The 19,049-nt window shown below is 37.4% G+C and overlaps 1 protein-coding gene across 1 annotated transcript; it reads right to left on the bottom strand.

Moving 5' to 3' along the window:
• Positions 1–8: 8 nt before the first annotated feature.
• LOC115713536 (calcium-transporting ATPase 1) lies at positions 9–12,999 on the bottom strand. The gene is made up of 7 exons (XM_030642019.2): positions 12,510–12,999; positions 4,135–4,189; positions 2,075–4,026; positions 1,815–1,973; positions 1,409–1,580; positions 1,011–1,309; positions 9–618 (listed from the first exon to the last, which is right to left on the bottom strand). Exons 1-7 carry the CDS (start codon positions 12,684–12,686, stop codon positions 370–372), a joined length of 3,063 nt encoding a protein of 1,020 aa, XP_030497879.1. The 5' UTR covers positions 12,687–12,999; the 3' UTR covers positions 9–369.
• Between the last annotated feature and the right edge of the window lie 6,050 nt (positions 13,000–19,049).

Below are 19,049 nucleotides of genomic sequence, written 5' to 3' on the forward strand. Positions count from 1 at the left end.
GACAGATGGAATCTGAAAAATCATTTGAAGGTCTTTTAAAATTGCTCATCTCATCAACGCTTCTGGACTAGCATCTCCAAAAAGCTGTTAAGTAGATTTGTATTTTTGTTAATACTGCCAAGTGCCTCAAAAGTCTGTACACAGTTTCTATTTCAAGTTGCCTAACGCAAACTTTTGCAGGAGGGCTCAAATCTAAGTTAGTCAAAGTTTGAAAATACCCTCAAATGATCGTCTAAACCAACAAACAGCTTTGTATTACCTGCAGCTTTTTCTTTTCTTTTTTGTGAGGGTGTGGCAGCTGAAAGTTATCAAGTAGTCCTCCTTCAACAGCTATGCCAGATGAACCTTTGTACTTGGTTTGCCACAGATTCATTTAGATCCTACAGGAATCATCTTTAATGCTGCTGCAACTGGCATTCCAAGGAATCCAAGGATAACGCTAACGACCCATTGTTGTAAACTGAGAGGAGATGTGCTGGCAAATGTACCTAGAAACTCAACGATTATGATTTGGAAGATGATGGTGCAACTGAGCACAGACACAAACACATAATTTTGCATTATGCCTTTGAACACATTTATCTTCTCCATCTCCCTAGAGCTGATCTCATTGAAAGCCTGTATATACAAAGAATAAATCAGCATAAATTGCAAGTTCATAATCTTAGCAAATACAGAATTGAACTAATTGCAAAGAACTGATGGACTGAGATCAGAGAATTAAAGTTTTAAAATTCCTCAGCAAGTTCACGTAGTCATGCTTCCAGCAGGGATTCTAATCCATACTACAATATGAAGCTTTTTCACATTGATTTAAAGCTCAAAAGACCATTTGAGCCATGGATTACTTAGTCTCACACAGCTCTTATATAGACTCCCTCAGTTTAAAGAGTCAACCCTTCAGTTTATTGGGCTTTTAGTTTAGTTTAGGGTGGGGACAGAGTAGACTTGTCACTTTAGGACTAATACATTAGCAGGTAGTCAAATCCGATGACAGAATAAATAGTTACCTGACAAAATACGAAAGAGTTGAAAATAATCGTGTTTAATATCAAATCACAATCTGGACCATTGAGCTGAAAAGTTACTTTTCCACTTGTTTGCAGATACCATATTATTAAGAACTGATACAAAGACTGCCCAAGGATATTTCTCCACATCACATTACTGATGAAGTTTCCTTTCCTGCCAACGGGCATTCTCTTCATCAAGTCATCGGTAGGAGGTTCTGTGGCCAATGCAAGTGCTCCAAGCGTGTCCATGATCATATTGACCCAGAGAAGTTGGACAGCAGTAAGGGGAGCACTTCCTGAGTATAAGTGTCAAAGTAAATGCATAAGCGAACCATAGGTGGTTCGGTTACAGTTACATAATAAAAGGTCAGAAAGCAAAGAGAATGGAATCTCACCTGTCAAACAGGCTGAAGAAAAGTTAACAATAAGGGCAACCACGTTTACTGTTAGTTGGAACTGAACAAACTTTTGAATGTTTATGTAAACTGAACGGCCCCACTTCCCCACAGTCACTATTGTGGAGAAGTTATCGTCCAGAATTATTACATCTGCACTTTCTTTGGCCACCTGAAAAGTGAACGTGCTTTATCAAATTATAGAGTCATGAATTGAGACCTGACTTCTAGAGAGAGAAGAAAATACGAGGACACGATTAATTTGAGTATAAGCTGACAATAGTAACGGGATAAAATTATTTCAAAGTGGAATTTCTGTAGTGTAAGCTCTAGAAAAGTTTTCCTTGGAAAGCCCAAAGACGTTTAAATTTTAAAATAAAATAAGGATCACAACACAAGTGCTCACCTCAGTTCCAGCAATTCCCATTGCAAGTCCAATGTCAGCTTCATGTAGTGCTGGAGCATCATTTGTACCATCGCCAGTTACAGCAACAACTTCTTGAAAAGTAGTCCGCAGGTGTTTCACCAGAGTATGTTTATCTAATGGTGAAGAACGGGCCATAACCTGCATATAAAATAATCTCTCATATTGTTGTATTCAAAATACTCATATCTATCCCAATTGACCATAAACCTCCATTTTTGTATCTTATCCATAAATCATACCTGAATTTTTGGAATTATTTCAAATAATTTCTCTTCACTAAGCTCACGAAATTCTGGCCCTTCGATAGCGAAACCATTCTCAGTTAAAATCCCACATTCTCTTGCTATTGCTTTTGCAGTGTTTATATTATCTCCGGTAACCATTCTAACAGTTATACCAGCTGCCCTACAGATAGCAACGGATTCCTTGACCCCAGGACGGACCGGATCTTTGATACCTACAATTCCTATGCATGTGTATCCACTGGAGGGTATAGGAGTATCAGCAGAGAATTCACTTCCAACTTCCATGTAACAAAGACATAAAGTTCGAAGAGCTTCATTAGCAAATTGTTCAATTGTGTTGGTCAGAATATTTTGGTATGCTTCGTCAAGGGGAACAACGTCGCCTTTTAAATCTACAACTTTGTCACATGCAGCTAAAACTATCTCAGAAGCACCTTTACAGTGAGCTCGGAAACCACCATCAGGAAGTTCTAGCACTACCCCCATTCTCTTCTTTGTAGAATTAAACGGCTCAACTTTCACGATAGTTGAAGCTTGCCTTTCTGCTTGGAAATCACCACCCAGCGTCAAACCAAATTCCAAAAGGGCAGTCTCAGTGGGTGATCCCAGAAGTTCAGTCTTACCATCTTTGTTTGTTACCACTTCTCCTCCAGTGTTGTTAAATATTGATTGTATAAAGATTTTCAAAGCAGAATCTGGAATTTCAGAGCCCAAATCAGAAGCTTCTTTAGAGCTACCAACATCCCTGATCCTTCCACAAATGCAAGCTTTAACAACGGTCATGTGGTTAGTAGTTAGTGTACCGGTCTTGTCACTACAGATAGTAGTGGCGGATCCCATAGTCTCACAAGCTGCCAAATGTCGCACAAGTGCCTTATCATTCATCATCTTTTTCATGGCAAAAGCAAGACTCAATGTCACAGCCAAAGGAAGCCCTTCAGGGACAGCAACCACAACAATTGTGACAGCGATAGCAAAGAATTCCAAAATCTCCATAGCATCATCTCCAGACCAGCTCCAGTGGGACCCTTCTTGCAGCTTCCGACTAAACAGTCCTTGCACCAAAACAGCAAAAGTTACAAGAGCAAAAAATAGACCTATTTTCCCAATAATGGTTGCCACACCATTAAGTTTCACCTGCAGCGGTGTTTCATCATCTCCTCCTTCACTGAGAGTGGCCATTAATTTTCCCCACTGGGTTCTCATCCCAACAGTAGTCACAAGCATTTTGCATGACCCATCCTGTACTTTAGTTCCAGACAGAAGAAAAGGATTTTGAGAATTAGCATTAACTGGCTCACTCTCACCTGTTAAACTAGATTCATTGATAACCACAGAAAACCCTGATAAAAATAGCCCATCAGCTGGGACTTGATCTCCAATACTTAGATGAACGATATCACCAGGAAGTAGATCATAAATTGATATTTTCTGCCTACACCCATCTCTAGTAACCTGAACCACAATTTTTTTCTTCTCTCTGTCCAAATCCTTGAACTGCAAAGATTGTCTATAATCACTTGTAGCTGTAACAAACACAACAAGCAAAATACTGGCAACAATTCCAAGTCCATCATGGGCACCCTTTGGCCATCCTTCCATTACTATGCCCACAATTAGAGAGACAAAGGCACATACACCAAGTATCATGAGGGTCATATCTTGTAATGCTTCCCACACGAAAGTCAAAAAACCCTTGACAGGGCTTTCTGTGAATTTATTAATACCATAAATCTCTTTCCTTTTACACAGCAGTTGTTCAGAAGTAGGGATCCCACTACTTGGTGATGTTGAAAGCTTGCCTGCAATTCCTTCAACTCCACCATGAATTGTCAGCTTTTTCACGTCACGGCCTTCAACTATTGTTCCTAACTCATCAGCACAGATTTCAAAACCTGCATCTTTGACTTCCTCAGGTACAGAGTATTCACTAATCAAATTCAGACCTGTAAACATTGAAGATGGAACGAAATTAAATGGAGGTTTTTTTTCTTTATCCTATTTGCATTTCTTTCTTAGCAGAGTCTGAGTGCGTTATATCAATATGTTCTTACCATGGATAAATTGTAGTGCTGCTTGTGAAACCAAAACCGCAACTCTAAACTTCTCCTATATTTTCAAGACAGGAACAAAGAAGAAATAAGTCACAACCAACACCAAATGTACATTGTTGTTAGCTTCTTCAGATAATTAACATACAAACGCCGCATTGGGTCCAGCAAGGAATAGCATTTTTCATCGTTTGAGTAGTCCTCGTACCAAATCAAATACGAAAAGCCACTTAAGTTCTATTCTACAAAATGACCAAAACAACATCTTACAAATTCTACTTGAAGGGAAAGTTTTACTGGTTCACTATGGATCCAACAAAGGGTTTGGATCAGAACCTTGATGAGTTTAATTCTTGATCTAGTTAACGTAGGTGGAAAAAGTAAAGGAAGAGGACCAAGTTATCATACTTCTTCATGGCTTAATAGAATTGTGTCTAAAAAACCTTAAGGGGTGGTTCTGATCCAAAACAACATCTTACAAAATCTACTTGAAGGGAATGTTTTACTGGTTCACTATGGATCCAACAAAGGGTTTGGATCAGAACCTTGATGGGAACCAAGTTAACGTAGGTGGAAAAAGTAAAGGTCTAGTGGTAAAAGGAGGTGTTGAAAGTGTTGGTAGGCATATGTTCCAAGGTTCATATCCCCCAGAGACTCAAAAACCTTGGCGCCACTGGCAGGTCTGCCAGTCGAACTGCCAGGGCTAAAAATTAAAAGAAAAAAAAAACCAATTGTGTCTAAAACATGTTCTTTCCATCTTGAAGACTAAAGAGTGAACTATATGTTGAGGAAACCAAGACAAACGAATCTTTTCTAACGAGAGAAAGACCAATAAGAAGATTCAGTAAGGGGAGAGAATACTGAAATTGAAAGTCACCTACTTGACCAAATTGTGAGGTAAAGAGACTAGAAAATGCCCTAATAAAGGATGCTATGGTATGACAGTCTTTTGTGGCATTTTTTTTCATTCCAATGGTAAGCATCAATTAAAAAATGGTAAAAATATATCCATGTCATCAAGCATCCTTCATAAAATCTTCATTTTTTGTTGGGATCTGAAGAAGAAAATGAAACAAGAAGATCAAACTAGTGACCATAAAGGACGGTAGAACTGTAGAGTATCCATTGGAAGTGGTAGATGATTATAAATCGAGTTGTTTTGTTGAATATGTTACACTCGGATTCATGGACCAAATAGTGTTGCTACTCCAAGTGGAAATGAGGACTTCCTATCTGCCCATACATGATTAAGTATGGATCTATCTCCTTAACATAAAAGTGACTGCTTTGAAAATTTTAAAGAATGGAAAAATATGATAAGAAAAAGTAGTCAATAAGAGTCCAAACCATGTTCTTGGACTCAAGACTCCTGAAGAAAGATGGTTTGATCACCCATACATGTGTGTATTTTATGCACTCATTCTTGACCCTTATACTTTGATTGGGTGTGTTTTTATCTCAAGTTTTGAACTGGACTCAATGTGTTTATCTTTTTTCTTTCTTTCTTTCTTTCTTTTTTTCTTTCTGTTTTTTCATCTCAAGTTTTGAACTGGATTCAATGTGTTTATCTTTTTTCTTTCTTTCTCTGTTTCTTTTATTGGAGAGTTACTGAAAAAGGTTAAGACATAGGTGTGCAAGAATGAGCTTAATTGTTGATTTTGTGATGAATTTGGAGAATTAAAGATAAAAGAGAAGCGATATGTCGCAATTATGTAGGCAACATGTCAAAAAATTTGTTAAAATTGTGAAAATGATATCAGGTGACATATCACTTGTTAAGTGGCAACATGTCACAGTTCGTAGCTTCATATGACATATTGAAGCATGTCAACGACATGACGTCTGTTGCAGCGTTATTGTGCGACATGTCTAACTTGCAACATGTTGTCATAAGCGATATGTTGCAATTATGTAGGCAACATGTCAAAAATTTATTAAAATTGTGAAAATGATATAGGTGACATATCACTTGTTAAGTGGCAACATGTCACAATTCGTAGCTCCAAGTGACATATTGAAGCATGTTCAACGACATGAAGTCTGTTGCAGCGTTATTGTGCGACATGTCTAACTTGCAACATGTCGTCGTAAGCCTTTTTGATGCAATATAAACACGATTAGGAGAAAGAATTTTTATTAATTTTGTTTGTCTATTTACAGCCTAGAATTGATATTAAAATCAGGAAACTAAATTAATATAATCTGATTTCCTCTCTATCAACACTCCCCCTCAAGCTAAACTATAGATATTGATGAGTCCAAACTTATTTATAAAAAATCAAATACTCGTTTGGATAATCTCTTTGTGAGAATATCAGCTAGTTGTTGATCTGTATGTACATATCAATCTTTTCTTATCTACTTCTACATGCTTAGTTCGATCATGATGTATAACATTATGTACAATATTGATGGTAGACTAGATATCACAGTAAAGCTAAATAGGGGCCACATAGTTAATCTTCAACTCTTTAAGTAGGCGTTTGATCCATATTTCTTAACACACTTCATGGGTCATGGCTCTATATCCTGCTTGTTCGCTTTTTTATTTCTCCATGTTACTACATTACCCCATACAAGAGTACAATACCCAGACATACGCTTTCTATCATCAACAGACCCAACTCAATCTGCATCTATGAATACTTCAACCTACCTCTCGGTTGTCTTTTTGAAGAAAAAACATTTTCTTGGTATTTGCTTGAGATACCTTGGAATTTTATATACAACATTAAGATGTCCTTAACATGGATCATGCATATATATTGACTTACTAGACTTACCGCAAAGGCAATATCGGGTTTTGTATGTGAGAGGTAGATAAGCTTCCTTACTAGATGGTGGTACCTCTTTTTGTCAACTGAATTCCCCAAAACATTTTTCTCCTGTCTCCGAGCTTAATTGGAGTCTTGTTGGGTTTGCTACCGAACACTCTTGTCTCATTTAAGAGGTCAAGAGTGTATTTTCTCTGGGACACATCCCCTTTTTTCTTCTAGCAAATTCCATTCCCAAAAAATACATGAGTGCACCAAGACCCTTGATTTAAACTCTTTAGCCAAACATTCTTTGATCAAACTAATCTCTTCAGCATGGTTTCCACTAACAATTATGTCATTGACATACACGATTAGTACTGACATTTTTCCTTTCTTGAGTGTAACATAAAGAGAGTATGGTTCGTTTGACCTTGCATGCATCCAAGCCCCTTGACTACTTTTAGAAAATGATTGAACCATGCCTGAGGAGATTGTTTTAGACCGTAGAGATATTTGTTTACCTTGCAGACTTTACTTGTATTAGGAGATTCTTCAAAACCCAGAGGTTGGCTCATGTACACTTCTTCTAGCTCACCATTCAAGAATATATTTTTTACATCAAGTTGATACAACTCCCAATCCTAGTTGACTGCTAACGAGAGCAATACTCCGATAGTATTGAGTTTGTCAATCAAAGAAAATATTTCAGTGTAGTCAATTCCATAAGTTTGAGTAAGACCCTTGGCAACTAACCGAGCTTTGTACCTCTCAATAGATACATTTGTATTATATTTGAATGTAAACACCCATTTGCACCCTATTACCATCTTGTCTGATGGTAATTCCACTAATCTCCAAGTTCCATTTGTTCTAGTGCTTTTATATCTTTGAGAACATCTGTCTTCCCATGAGAAATACCAAGTGCTTTGTTAATGCTCTTGGGTATCACAACACCTGATAAACTAAAGGTAAAAGCTTTAAATGGAGGTGATAATTTTGAATAAGAAATTAATTTTGAAATAGGGTGTTGAATACAAGATCTAATTCCCTTTCTTAATGCAACAGGAATGTCTAGATCTGACTGACTGTTTGAGGGAACAACACCTAGATTAGGTTCTTGACTGTGTCTTGAGAACCTAGAATCAATATCATATAGGGTATATACAAAATCACACCCCTTAATTACAAAATAAAGAAAAGCCCTATAGGAAACTAAATTAATAGAATCTGATTTCCTCTCTGTCAACACGCAATTTGATATTTTGAACATGTTTTCAAGTCAAATTTGAAAAGGAAGTCATATTGTCCAAAACTAGAGCAACGAATAGAAAAAAGAAACTACAATATGGAGAAGAACATATTGGAGGCAACTAACGATAGAAGATTCAAGAGTTTGTTAGGAACCCATATTGAGTAGGCGTTGGATTGGCTGGTAGTTTATAACTACTTCCGCAACCTCCTCTCTTAGGCTAGTCTTTTAGAAGTGAAATCCACTTAAGGGGTTATAACAAATGGCATCAAAGCCATGCAACCTCAAGTAGGACTAGCATTGCAGAAGGGACGACAGATACAAGAGGCGACTTGTGGAAAAGCCCAAAGTGGGCCACAGTAGAGTAGATCATCGTGGACATCGTCTAAGGGGAGGGGGTATTGTTAGGATCCCATCGACTAAGTATGGGATTAGTTGGTGATTTACATCTTTTGGAAGTGAGTTCTACCTAAGTGGTTATAGGAGTAAATGGATCTATATTTATGATACTTAATTTTAGGATTAAATGGGAAGTTTATTTTGATTAATATTGCTCTTGTGTTCTACTTTGGTTTAATGTTGCTAATTGTGATTTATATTTGTGATGTATTATATTATTATACCGAGGGCTTTATTTAGATTGTGAGAATTATTACTCAAAGGGAAAGATTAAATAATCCGACACCAAGTAAAACAATGTGAGGTCTTTTGGTCAAGAGATAAGCATTTATCTAGGTAGTGAAATGGTCCTAGATTGTGAAATCAAGAGGTGGAATATAAAATTTAACTTAATGAAGGTATGAAAAAAAAACCTAATGAAGGTAAGGTTTAATAGTCACATAGAAATATAGGAGTGTGATCATTTACACGTTCGCTATGCAACACAAGATAGAAGGTATACCAATAAAATATTGTTTATGATTCTTAAGAATATTGGATTTACTTAGTCACATAAACGGATGAGACTAGAATTATTTAAGAGTGAAGTTGAAACCATAACGATTGTCAATATCTTGAGTTTTTCTATTTAATTCGTATATTGTTTTGCAATTAATATTTTGTCGTTAATCATTCGAAACCAGCTGCTTATTTAAAATTAAGATTGATTATTCACCCTACTTAATTATTTATTTATTCTTAATCTATGTGGGTCGATATTGGTTTTCTGAGCACTTTATGACTTGTTTAACTTGTACACTTGCATGCATACCTATAATTTTTTACAACATTTAGCATCTTTGAGCCATTTGAAAATATTAGGTTGTACGCACACACCATGTTAATGATAAACTTGGTTCAAAATCTGTCAAATGCATAAACTTGGTGCAAAAAGATATAGACTTTGTTCAGTAGAGAAACCTGGTTATAACATTATCAATACAATTTAATGAGAAAGAATTTCCTCACTTGATCGAGACGGTAGTGTTTCTTGTGATATAAGTAAAACAGGTGAAAGTTCATCAACAGTAGAGCTTGAAATTGAGCCAGTTTTACAACATCAAGGAGAAAGGATAGTAGATGAAACATAGCAAAAATTGAACACCAGTCAGTAATGGAATAACCATCATTGTCAACATATCAGCTAGATCTAGATCGAACTACAATGGCTATTCAACCTCCTAGGAGAAGCAGATGTGATTTCCTATGCCTTGACAGTAGCAAACCAGCTTGAAAAAATGAGCCACTCAATCACAAAGAGGCAATTCAAAGCAAGAAGTTGATTTGTTGATAAAAGATAAGGATGAATAAATTGACTACTTAAAGAAAAACAGTACCTAAAAGTTAGTCCCAAGAGGAAGGATCACTCTCAGGGAAACCAAAGAGGCAGAAGGCTAGATCAGTAACAAAGGGATTCACACAAGGGGTCGAATACGCTGAAATTTTCTTATTTGTGGTCAAGTTTAAAACTGTGGGGATCACTTTTGTATTGGCTGTTCAGCTGGTGTTTGAAATAGAACAAACGGATGTTAAGAAAAATTGTTCTGTTACTATATGTATACGTTATGCTACTTATGGGGAAAGAAAAATTGAAGAATGATCGGCTCAAGAAGCAACTTAGCCAAGAGTTTGAAATGAAGGATCTTGGGCAGAGCAAAGAAGATTCTTGTAATGGATATTTCAAGAGATGAGAAATGTGGAGCATCGGTCATTTCTCAAACCAAGTAATCCATTGAAATGTTGGATAGATTTAACATGGTTGTATCAGAAGTTGCAAGTGTTCTCTTAGCTGCTCGCTTCATTTTCCCTGCAGAGCAGTGCCCTTAAACTGAAGATGAAAAACTAATGGAAAAGGTTCCATACTCAACTACCGTTGGTTGCTTAATGTCCTCAATGGTGAGTACAAGACTTAACACACTTCTAAGTAGGTATATGGCCAATCCAGGAAGTCAACAATGAGAAGGTAAAATTGGTTTAAGGTAAATCAAAGGTTCACTTTTAATATGGCTTGCATTTGAAGAATAATAAAGGAGGGCCAAGGATATTGGAAGTTATGTGGATGCAAAATATGCATCCTACAAGGATAATCATAAGTCTCTAACCTCACTTGTGTTTTACTAAATGACTGTTGCATCTACCGGAAAACTCAGTTGCAACCTATACTAGCTTTGTCTACCACCGCCGACGCAGAGTTTATGGTTGTTACTGAAGCAATATTGGTACAAGGGTTGCTGAAGGAAATTGAGATGTTGGAAAAGAAAGTTACTGTCTATTAAGACAGTCAATCGTCATACACCTCAATAAGAATCACTATATATCACGAAAGATCCAAACATACTGATATAAGAATGTTTTGGATAGGGGAAAGATATGAGAAAGATCTTGATAAGGTGCCTACTGAAGAGAATGCTGCTGATCTTGGCAGCAAAGTTCTACCTTTAAGCTTAAGCTTTAATTGATCTGGTTGACAAGTAAAGACCAAAATTCGAGTTATATTTTCTCTTTGAGTTCCTTGGTTTTCTATAAGGATTAAAAGGTGGACATTGTTGAGGTAATCCTCAAACCGGACCACATATGACAAATCACTTAAGTTCTACTCTAGAAAACGACATTAGCTACACTTATTCCTTAAAAGACATGTGCATGCCTCTCTAAACAGTTTTAACTGTATTTTTAAAATACATTGGCACCAAGACATCTCTACACACGCATATATAAATAACTGGAAGAGTTGTCATTTGGGTATCACAAATCAATAAAGAAGTTTTTAAAGCAAGATTCAGAGAGATATTTGAAGAGCGTTGTAATCTGGAATTTGTCGTTCCTACAGTAGAGATGGCCAGGACTAGATGTAGGCTCACATTGAGCTGAACCAGTGTAAAATCTCTGGTCCATTCTTGACTTTATTTTTATCTGTTTTCAGATCTGTTTGAAGATGTGCAAAGATTGAGTGCTTGCTCTTGTGTGTATTCCGTATTTCAGGACTGTGATCAAGCCTTGGTGTTTTGACGACAACATGCATAAATCGAAAGACATTCATCATAGACTTAATGCAATTTGGACGACAACTGTCAGCACTGTACGTTTTTTTCTAAAAAGAAAATATATCTCAATCAAGAAGGGAGCAAAAAGAGTAGGTGGGTCTAATTTTAAGTCTTTTTCTCTCAGGTGAATCAGGTTTTGATACGTTGACTTAAATTAGAAACAGTCGACAAAAAAAAAATCTCCTTTTTTACAAATCATCATGCATCTTAATTCTTACAAAATTGTAAATGACTTCGAATTTTCTAAATCTTTTGACAACATAAATAGTTTGTCTTGGCCAAAAATAAAAAATACTTCAAGCTGTATTGGTTTTATGTTTCTAACTAACTGCAATTAACATATTTTTAACATTTATCTGCTAAACAATAATCTCCTACACAAGTGAGTCCACCTTCCCTCAAATAAAAATGGACTAGCCAACAATCAAGGATTCACTCCAAAATACACATTTTTACTTCACCAGAATAACCAGAGTGTTATCAATCATCGGATCACCCAAATTTAGATTCGGCTAATACAAAATAGACAAAAAATGAAAAAGGTTTCTTTTAGGACAATTACAAATTTAATCAGATCTGCCAAAATCTTAATTCTAGATTGCGTTATTTAATTATGTACATCCGCAATATTTTTACAAGCACCAATTGAATTTGGAAAGGATGAACCAAATAATTATACGTTTTAATTCAAACAGAGCAAGTTTTAAAGATCAGTCTCAGTTTGTCAATGGGGCATATATGATTTATTTATTTTAAATTAATACCATTATTTATTGCATCGGATATTAGAAAGAAGAAAAAAAAAACAATTAGAAATTATCTTCTTCACCAAGGTCCACGCCAACTAACAGCTATCGTTTATAATAATATAGAAGAAGAAGAAATGAAAACCTGATTAGATCTTCGAATAGCGTCAGCTTCATTCCGCTTGGAGAGATTCGCAGTAAATCGGAATCTCCTTTTGGGATTCTTAACAACCCAACAAAGCTTCCTCCATCGCTGAAGTGCTTCCTCCGATGAGTTCTTGGGCTTTACATCCCCAAAATCCTCAAGGAAATAACTCTCCATCTTCACCAAAGCCAAGCTACTCTGATACTAATACCAAAAACCTCGATTCAGGTCTGGAATTCAAAAGATAAGAGTTCAGGTGAATTAAATTCCACTGATCTGATTGATTTCAATTAGAAATGAAGAAAAAACACACACTTAAATCTTTACACCGTGGTACTATCAACTTAAAACTTAAAAATTTGGGTTCACTGTTCTCTGTATTCAAACACTACTAGTTGGGTGTTGAAAGAGAGAGAGAAAGAGTTGACTAATAAGTTCATAAATCTGACCTATGAGTTTTTTTGGTGGTAGAGATTAATTAATTAAACATATAATAACAAAACAATAATAATATTTAAAATAAATATCTTCTTAGGTTTCAACGGGATTGGTTGGAAAAACGTGCTGTGCCTTTCTTGACCATGTGACTCACTAATAGATGACTGACACAGTCCATAGTTAGGGTCATTACCATTAACGTGCTCCATTATTTGGTTCTCTTCTCTTCTTATTTTAAAACAATTTCTAACATCATTTTTATTTATTTTAATTCACTCAAAAATATATATAAATATTTAATTTAAAATGAATATGCTTCACATACAAATAAAAAATAAAACACTACTAGTGTTTGTTTGTTAGCTTTCCTTTCTCCGAAATGACAGATTTTTTTTTTTAAAACCAATTAATTTTAGAAGGAAAAGTCATAGCATCGTTAATGGTAATAGTTTTTAAAGATACTAAAAATTTACACATTATTTAAAAATATAATATTTTATTTTATCTTTCTTTTATATTATTTTTGTCATTCTTACTTTTGAAAATACTCTAATATATAACACTCTTTAAAAATGCTATAATTATGATCTCAGACATTATTATTCAATATATCTTAATTTTTAGTTACAATAACTTTTTATCTTCAATTTTTTATTATAAAAATGAATAGCATCAATGCTACAACATAGTATCTATGCAAATTTCTAAAATGACATCTTTTTCTCTTTAATGGTATAACATCTTAATATTTTGCCACATAATATGTCAACTTCACCAAGCATCTTCTAAAATTTTACCATTATAGAGCATCTCTAATCGTAGCATCCTTTAAGGATGTTATGCTATTGGGCACTAGTGGTGCCTAGCACCTTCTAGACGTGTCACCTTGCAATTAGTTATCGATACTCTATAAAAATTATTATATTAAACTATATGGGACCCGATACTTAATTGCACCAATAGCGATATTAAAACATAGGAGGATTTTTTTGGCTCCGATATCAAATAGTGGGGATGAGGAGATTGACCAAAGCAAGAAGGCGAGACTAATCACTCAAACCATGCGTTCAGTTGAGAGTTCCTTTGGCTCCGATAATGATTCGGAGGCCTTAGACCGAGGGGTGATGGAGGTAGAAGGCCATGTTTCTGGGGCCGCTGGTGGAGAGGGTCAGATTGTCATGACGGAATCGGCACCTGCACGCCTTGGGGGATTGGCGAGAGTGGAGTCTTCGGCGATGTCAGATGCTAGAACTCTGATATTTTTGGGTAAATTGGAAGCTATCGAAAGGAGGCAGGTGCGGGATTTTTCTATGGCCGTGGAGGCGGGCCGAACCATGCCCCCCAAAGCCCCATGAAGATCCTTTCTTGGAATTGTCGCGGGCTTGGCAGTCCGTCGGCAAAGAAAGCTCTTCGAGCTTTGGTACACAGAGAAGATCCGGATGTTCTGTATCTTATGGAAACAAAAGTTAATAGTTCGCGTATGAATGGAATTTGGCGTGGTTTGGGTTTTGGGGGAGCCTCCGTCTCGGATTCCCTAGGTACGACTGGGGGTGTGTGTCTTTGTTGGAAGGTTGGTGTGGATATTCAGGTTATTTCGGTTAAACCTGGGGTTACTATGGTCTTGTTTTCCAACGTCCTTCACGGCCCGAACTGGTATGGCCTCTTTGTTTACGGCCCACCTATTCGTTATGCGAGAAATGAGTTTTGGGAAGAAAGAACGCTTGAGATCCTTGCCCTGAGTCACCCTTAGCTTCTGGTGGGGGATCTCAACTCGATTCTTTGTCAGGAAGAGAAGTTCGGAGGTCGGGTTGTGGAGGAAAATGACGGTCAGGACCTGAATGATTTTGTTGGTTGTTACGGGTGGAGTGGACTTGGGTTGTGCTGTGAATTTCTTCACTTGGTCAAACGGGCGTCGTTTTAATGAGCTGATTAGAGAAAGGTTGGACCGGGCATTGTGTGACCCACAGTGGCTGGTGAGTTTCCCGAAGGTGGGGGTTCGTTCTCTTGCTATCAAAGATTCTAACCATGCACCGTTGGTTCTGGACTTGTTATTGGATCGGGAAAGATATCGTACGCTGTTCCAGTATCTTGATGCGTGGTCTAGAGACAAAACATGTAAAGAAGTAATCAAACAAGCCTGGGCCATCGAAGTCTGTGGATCCAGAAGTTGGCAATTAGTTGCCCGCTTGGACAATACCCGAAGATGCTTGTCGAAGTGGTATAAAACTCATTTTGGCATGTGTGAAGAGAAGTTGAGGATTCTCAATAATCTTCTGATTGAGATTCAAGGTCGTATTCCGTCTAAAGCGAATCTGAAGTTGGAAGCAGATATCATTCTTGAAATAGATGAGGTTAAGGGAAGGCAAGCAGATATTTGGAAGCAAAAATCTCGTGAGCTTGTGTACCGCCATGGAGACCGAAACTCGAAGTTCTTCCATGGTACCACAGTGATCAAGAGGAAGCGCAATTTCATTGCTGTAGTGTGTGTGGATGGTAACTCCTGGCTCGAAGGAAGGCAACATATTAGGGATTATTTTCGTTCTAATTTCATGTCTGTGCTTTCTTCGACATCCCCAGCTGCCCCTAATCTTACTGGCCTAATATTTTCGGGTGTTTCGGCGAAGGCTAATCAGGCGTTGATCAGGAAACCTATGGAGAAAGAGATCAAGGAGGTGGTCTGGGCAATGCCTCCCCTTAAAGCCCCGGGTCCTGATGGGATGCCTGGCAAGTTTTTTAAAGATCACTGGGATATAGTGGGAAAAGGTGTTGTGGCCGCGGTGACTCTTTTCTTCGAGACTGGAGAGTTTGCCAAAGAGATTAATCATACTTTTTTCGTCTTGATCTCGAAGAAAACAAGTGCCAATTGTTTTGATGATTTCTGACCCATAAGTTTGTGCAATTTTACTTATAAGATCATCTCTAAGTTGTTGGCGAATCGATTGCGCACCCTCCTTAAGGATTTAATCTCTCCGTTCCAATCCGCTTTTGTGCCGGGAAGATGGATTGCTGAGAATAGTATTATGGCGCATGAAGTTTTGGACTCCTTCAAAAAACTCAAGGGTCGCGAGGGGTATGTTGGATTGAAGTTGGATATTTCAAAAGCTTATGATCATGTAGAATGGAGTTTTTTGGAGCGTACTTTGGAGACCTATGGCTTCGATGCCAGATTCATTAGAATGGTTATGCACTGTGTTAGATCGGTCTCTCTCTCGATTTTGCTGAATGGAGGCCCTTTGAAATAATTTCAGCCGTACTGTGGCCTCCGACAAGGAGACCCCATCTCGCCTTACTTGTTCATTTTATGCAGCAAGGTGTTCTCTCGGATGCTCCTTGAGAAGGAAGTCGAGGGTCTGATTACTGGCTTTAAGGTGAGCCATTGGAGCCCTTCAATCACTCATCTTATGTATGCTGACGATACTTTTATTTTTTGCAAGGCTAATATTAAGGAAGCGGAAGCCGTTCTCGAGTGTATCAATGAATATGGGTCGTGGTCGGGGCAACAGTTGAATGTGTAGAAATTAGCCTATACTTTCTTTGGAAACACTGCCCGTGACACTCAATTGGAGATTGTGGATCGACTTGAATTTCACAAGTTGGGGATTGAGGATAAATTTTTGGGTAACCCGATTATTTGGTCAAAGAGTACGGTGAAGGATTTTAAGTTTTTAAAGGCGAAGATCTTATCTAAGATTGAAGGGTGGCGATGCAAACTTTTGTCTCAAGCGGGGAGAGCCACCCTTATTAGAACTGTGGCCCAGAGCGTTCCTATTTACTCGATGTCTTCTTTTCTTCTCCCTAAGGTTCTTTGTAGAGAACTTGATCAAGTGATTCGTAAATTCTGGTGGATAGGAGGAGGAGATAAAGATCGTTATCTGGCCCTTGTGGAGTGGGATGCATTGTGTCTTCCGGTGGACCGAGGGGGTCTTAATTTCAAGAAATTTGAAGACATCAATTTGGCTCTCCTGACGAAACTCGGGTGGAAACTCGCGTCGGGAGAGTCCTCTCTTTGGTGTAAGATTTTCAAGGAGAAATATTGGGGCAGGAGTTTCCATTCTTTTTGGTCCTCTATGCTGCCTAGAAACGCCTCTTTCGGAGCTCGGGGTATCTTGGCAACAAGAGATCTGATCAGGAAGGAGACTTGTTTCATTATTGCTGATGGAAATTCGGTGGATTTGTGGAATTCCCCATGGATTCCTTAGTTAGATTGGAACTCTTTCAGAACTGCCTTTAATCCAATGATAGGGCCAACCTCATTGAAAGTGTCTTCTCTGTTGAATGCGGAGGGGGAATGGGATTCTCAGGGCCCCTATAGGTGGTTGGTTCCTAGTGTGGCAAGCTCTTTACATTTAGTTAAGAGGCTCCCAAGTTCACAGCAAGATCTTCTTGTGTGGAAGGATGCGACTGATGGGGTTTTTTCTCCTAAGGTGCCATACCAGTCCATTATTAAACTTCGGGGTAATAACTCTGATGAGATTTGAAATCGCATTTGGAAGCTTAAAATTACTGAGCGGCTGAAGTTGTTTTTATGGAAATTGGGCAGGGATGTTCTTCCATTTGGTAATCGGCTTCAAAGGATCTTTGGTAATCCTGTAAATTGTGTGTTGTATGGTGACAATGTGGATTCTTGGCTGCATTTGTTCTGTCATTGCCCGTTGGCCAAGGCCACCTGGTTTGGTAGTCAATGGGCGATTCGTGGTGAGAATTTGAACTTTTCCTGTCCTAGAGATTTTGTTTTGTGGCTGCTTGATCCAGGTTTCTTAGGGGGAGCAAGCAAGGAGGATAGAGAGGCATTTTCCAGGTTTGGTATCTGCTTGTGTGATGAACTTTGGAATGCTAGGAACCGTGCCTTCCATGATCAGGTGTTTTCGACGTGTATGGGAGTTATAGCAAGGGTAAATTCTGCTTGTTCGACAATGGTGGGGGCCTGGGAAGCTCCGGCTCTGCCCCATTCTCAGTTCTGTTGGGAGAATGGTATAGATCAGATCAATGGTAGAAGGGCTGTGTTTGTGGATGCTGCTTGTAAGGATTTGCGTTCCACAGCGGGTATTGTGGTTACGGAGGCAGATGGGAGTATTACTAGGGCTCTCTCTGTTTAGATGGCAACGTCTTTTCCGCTAGAGGTGGAAACTTTAGCCTTATATCATGTTGTGTTGTGGTGTCTCTCGAAGGGTTGGAGCCAGGTTGTTTTTGCAACGAATTGTTAATCGCTGGAGAAAGGAATTCATGGTCGTTCTGCTCCAAATTGGCAATTGGCGAAGTTGTTTTGGCACCTGCTAGAGGTCGTGGATCAGGTCTCAGAGGCTGAGTTTGTTTGGCTCCCACATTAGAACCAGGTGGCTCACAACTTGTCTCAGTGGGCTTTTAATTTCTCTTTTCCTAGTGTGTTTACTATAGAGGACTTGGCCCCTCTTGTGGCCATGTAGACTGTTTGTTTGGCTCTGTTTTAGAGCTTTCTTCTTAATATATGATGTTTCTTCAAAAAAAAAAAATAAATAAAAGTATGTTCTATTATTATTTTTATTTTTTAATTTTAAAAATAAAAAAACATAAATTTTGATTTTTTTTTTATTTTTTTAATATAAAAAATTATGAATATCATTTATTTATTTTTAAATAAATATATAAAATTATAATGAAAAATCAAATAAAAAATACTCCAAAGTAAGACTAATGAGAGAGAAGCAAAAGTGAAAAAAAAAAGTGTTTTTAAGATTTATTTTTAAAATTTATTCTCTTTTGTTTTTTAATTTTAAAAACAAAAAATAAAATCAGTCACCAAACACAATTTCTATTTATATTTTCAATTTTTTTTTTTTTTTTTGAAAATTACTCTTTGCTTTGGCTTACTAGGAGATTAAAAAACACATATTATAATTATTAATTCAATGCACATGACTGTATCTGTTATTTATTTATTTTGTAGGGAACATGCATATAGCCGTTAATCTTGGTATGATTATCAATAGTGGCCTACCTCCATTGCATTGCATGGTTAGTGTTCTTATTATTTAATATAATAAAAGTAAAATTAATTTATGAAGAGCTAAAGTCTATCTGTTATTTTTTTTTCCTGCACATTGAAATGCTTCACCAAATAAAGCT

Source organism: Cannabis sativa, chromosome X, assembly GCF_029168945.1.
Source record: "Cannabis sativa cultivar Pink pepper isolate KNU-18-1 chromosome X, ASM2916894v1, whole genome shotgun sequence".
Taxonomy (NCBI): Eukaryota; Viridiplantae; Streptophyta; class Magnoliopsida; order Rosales; family Cannabaceae; genus Cannabis; species Cannabis sativa.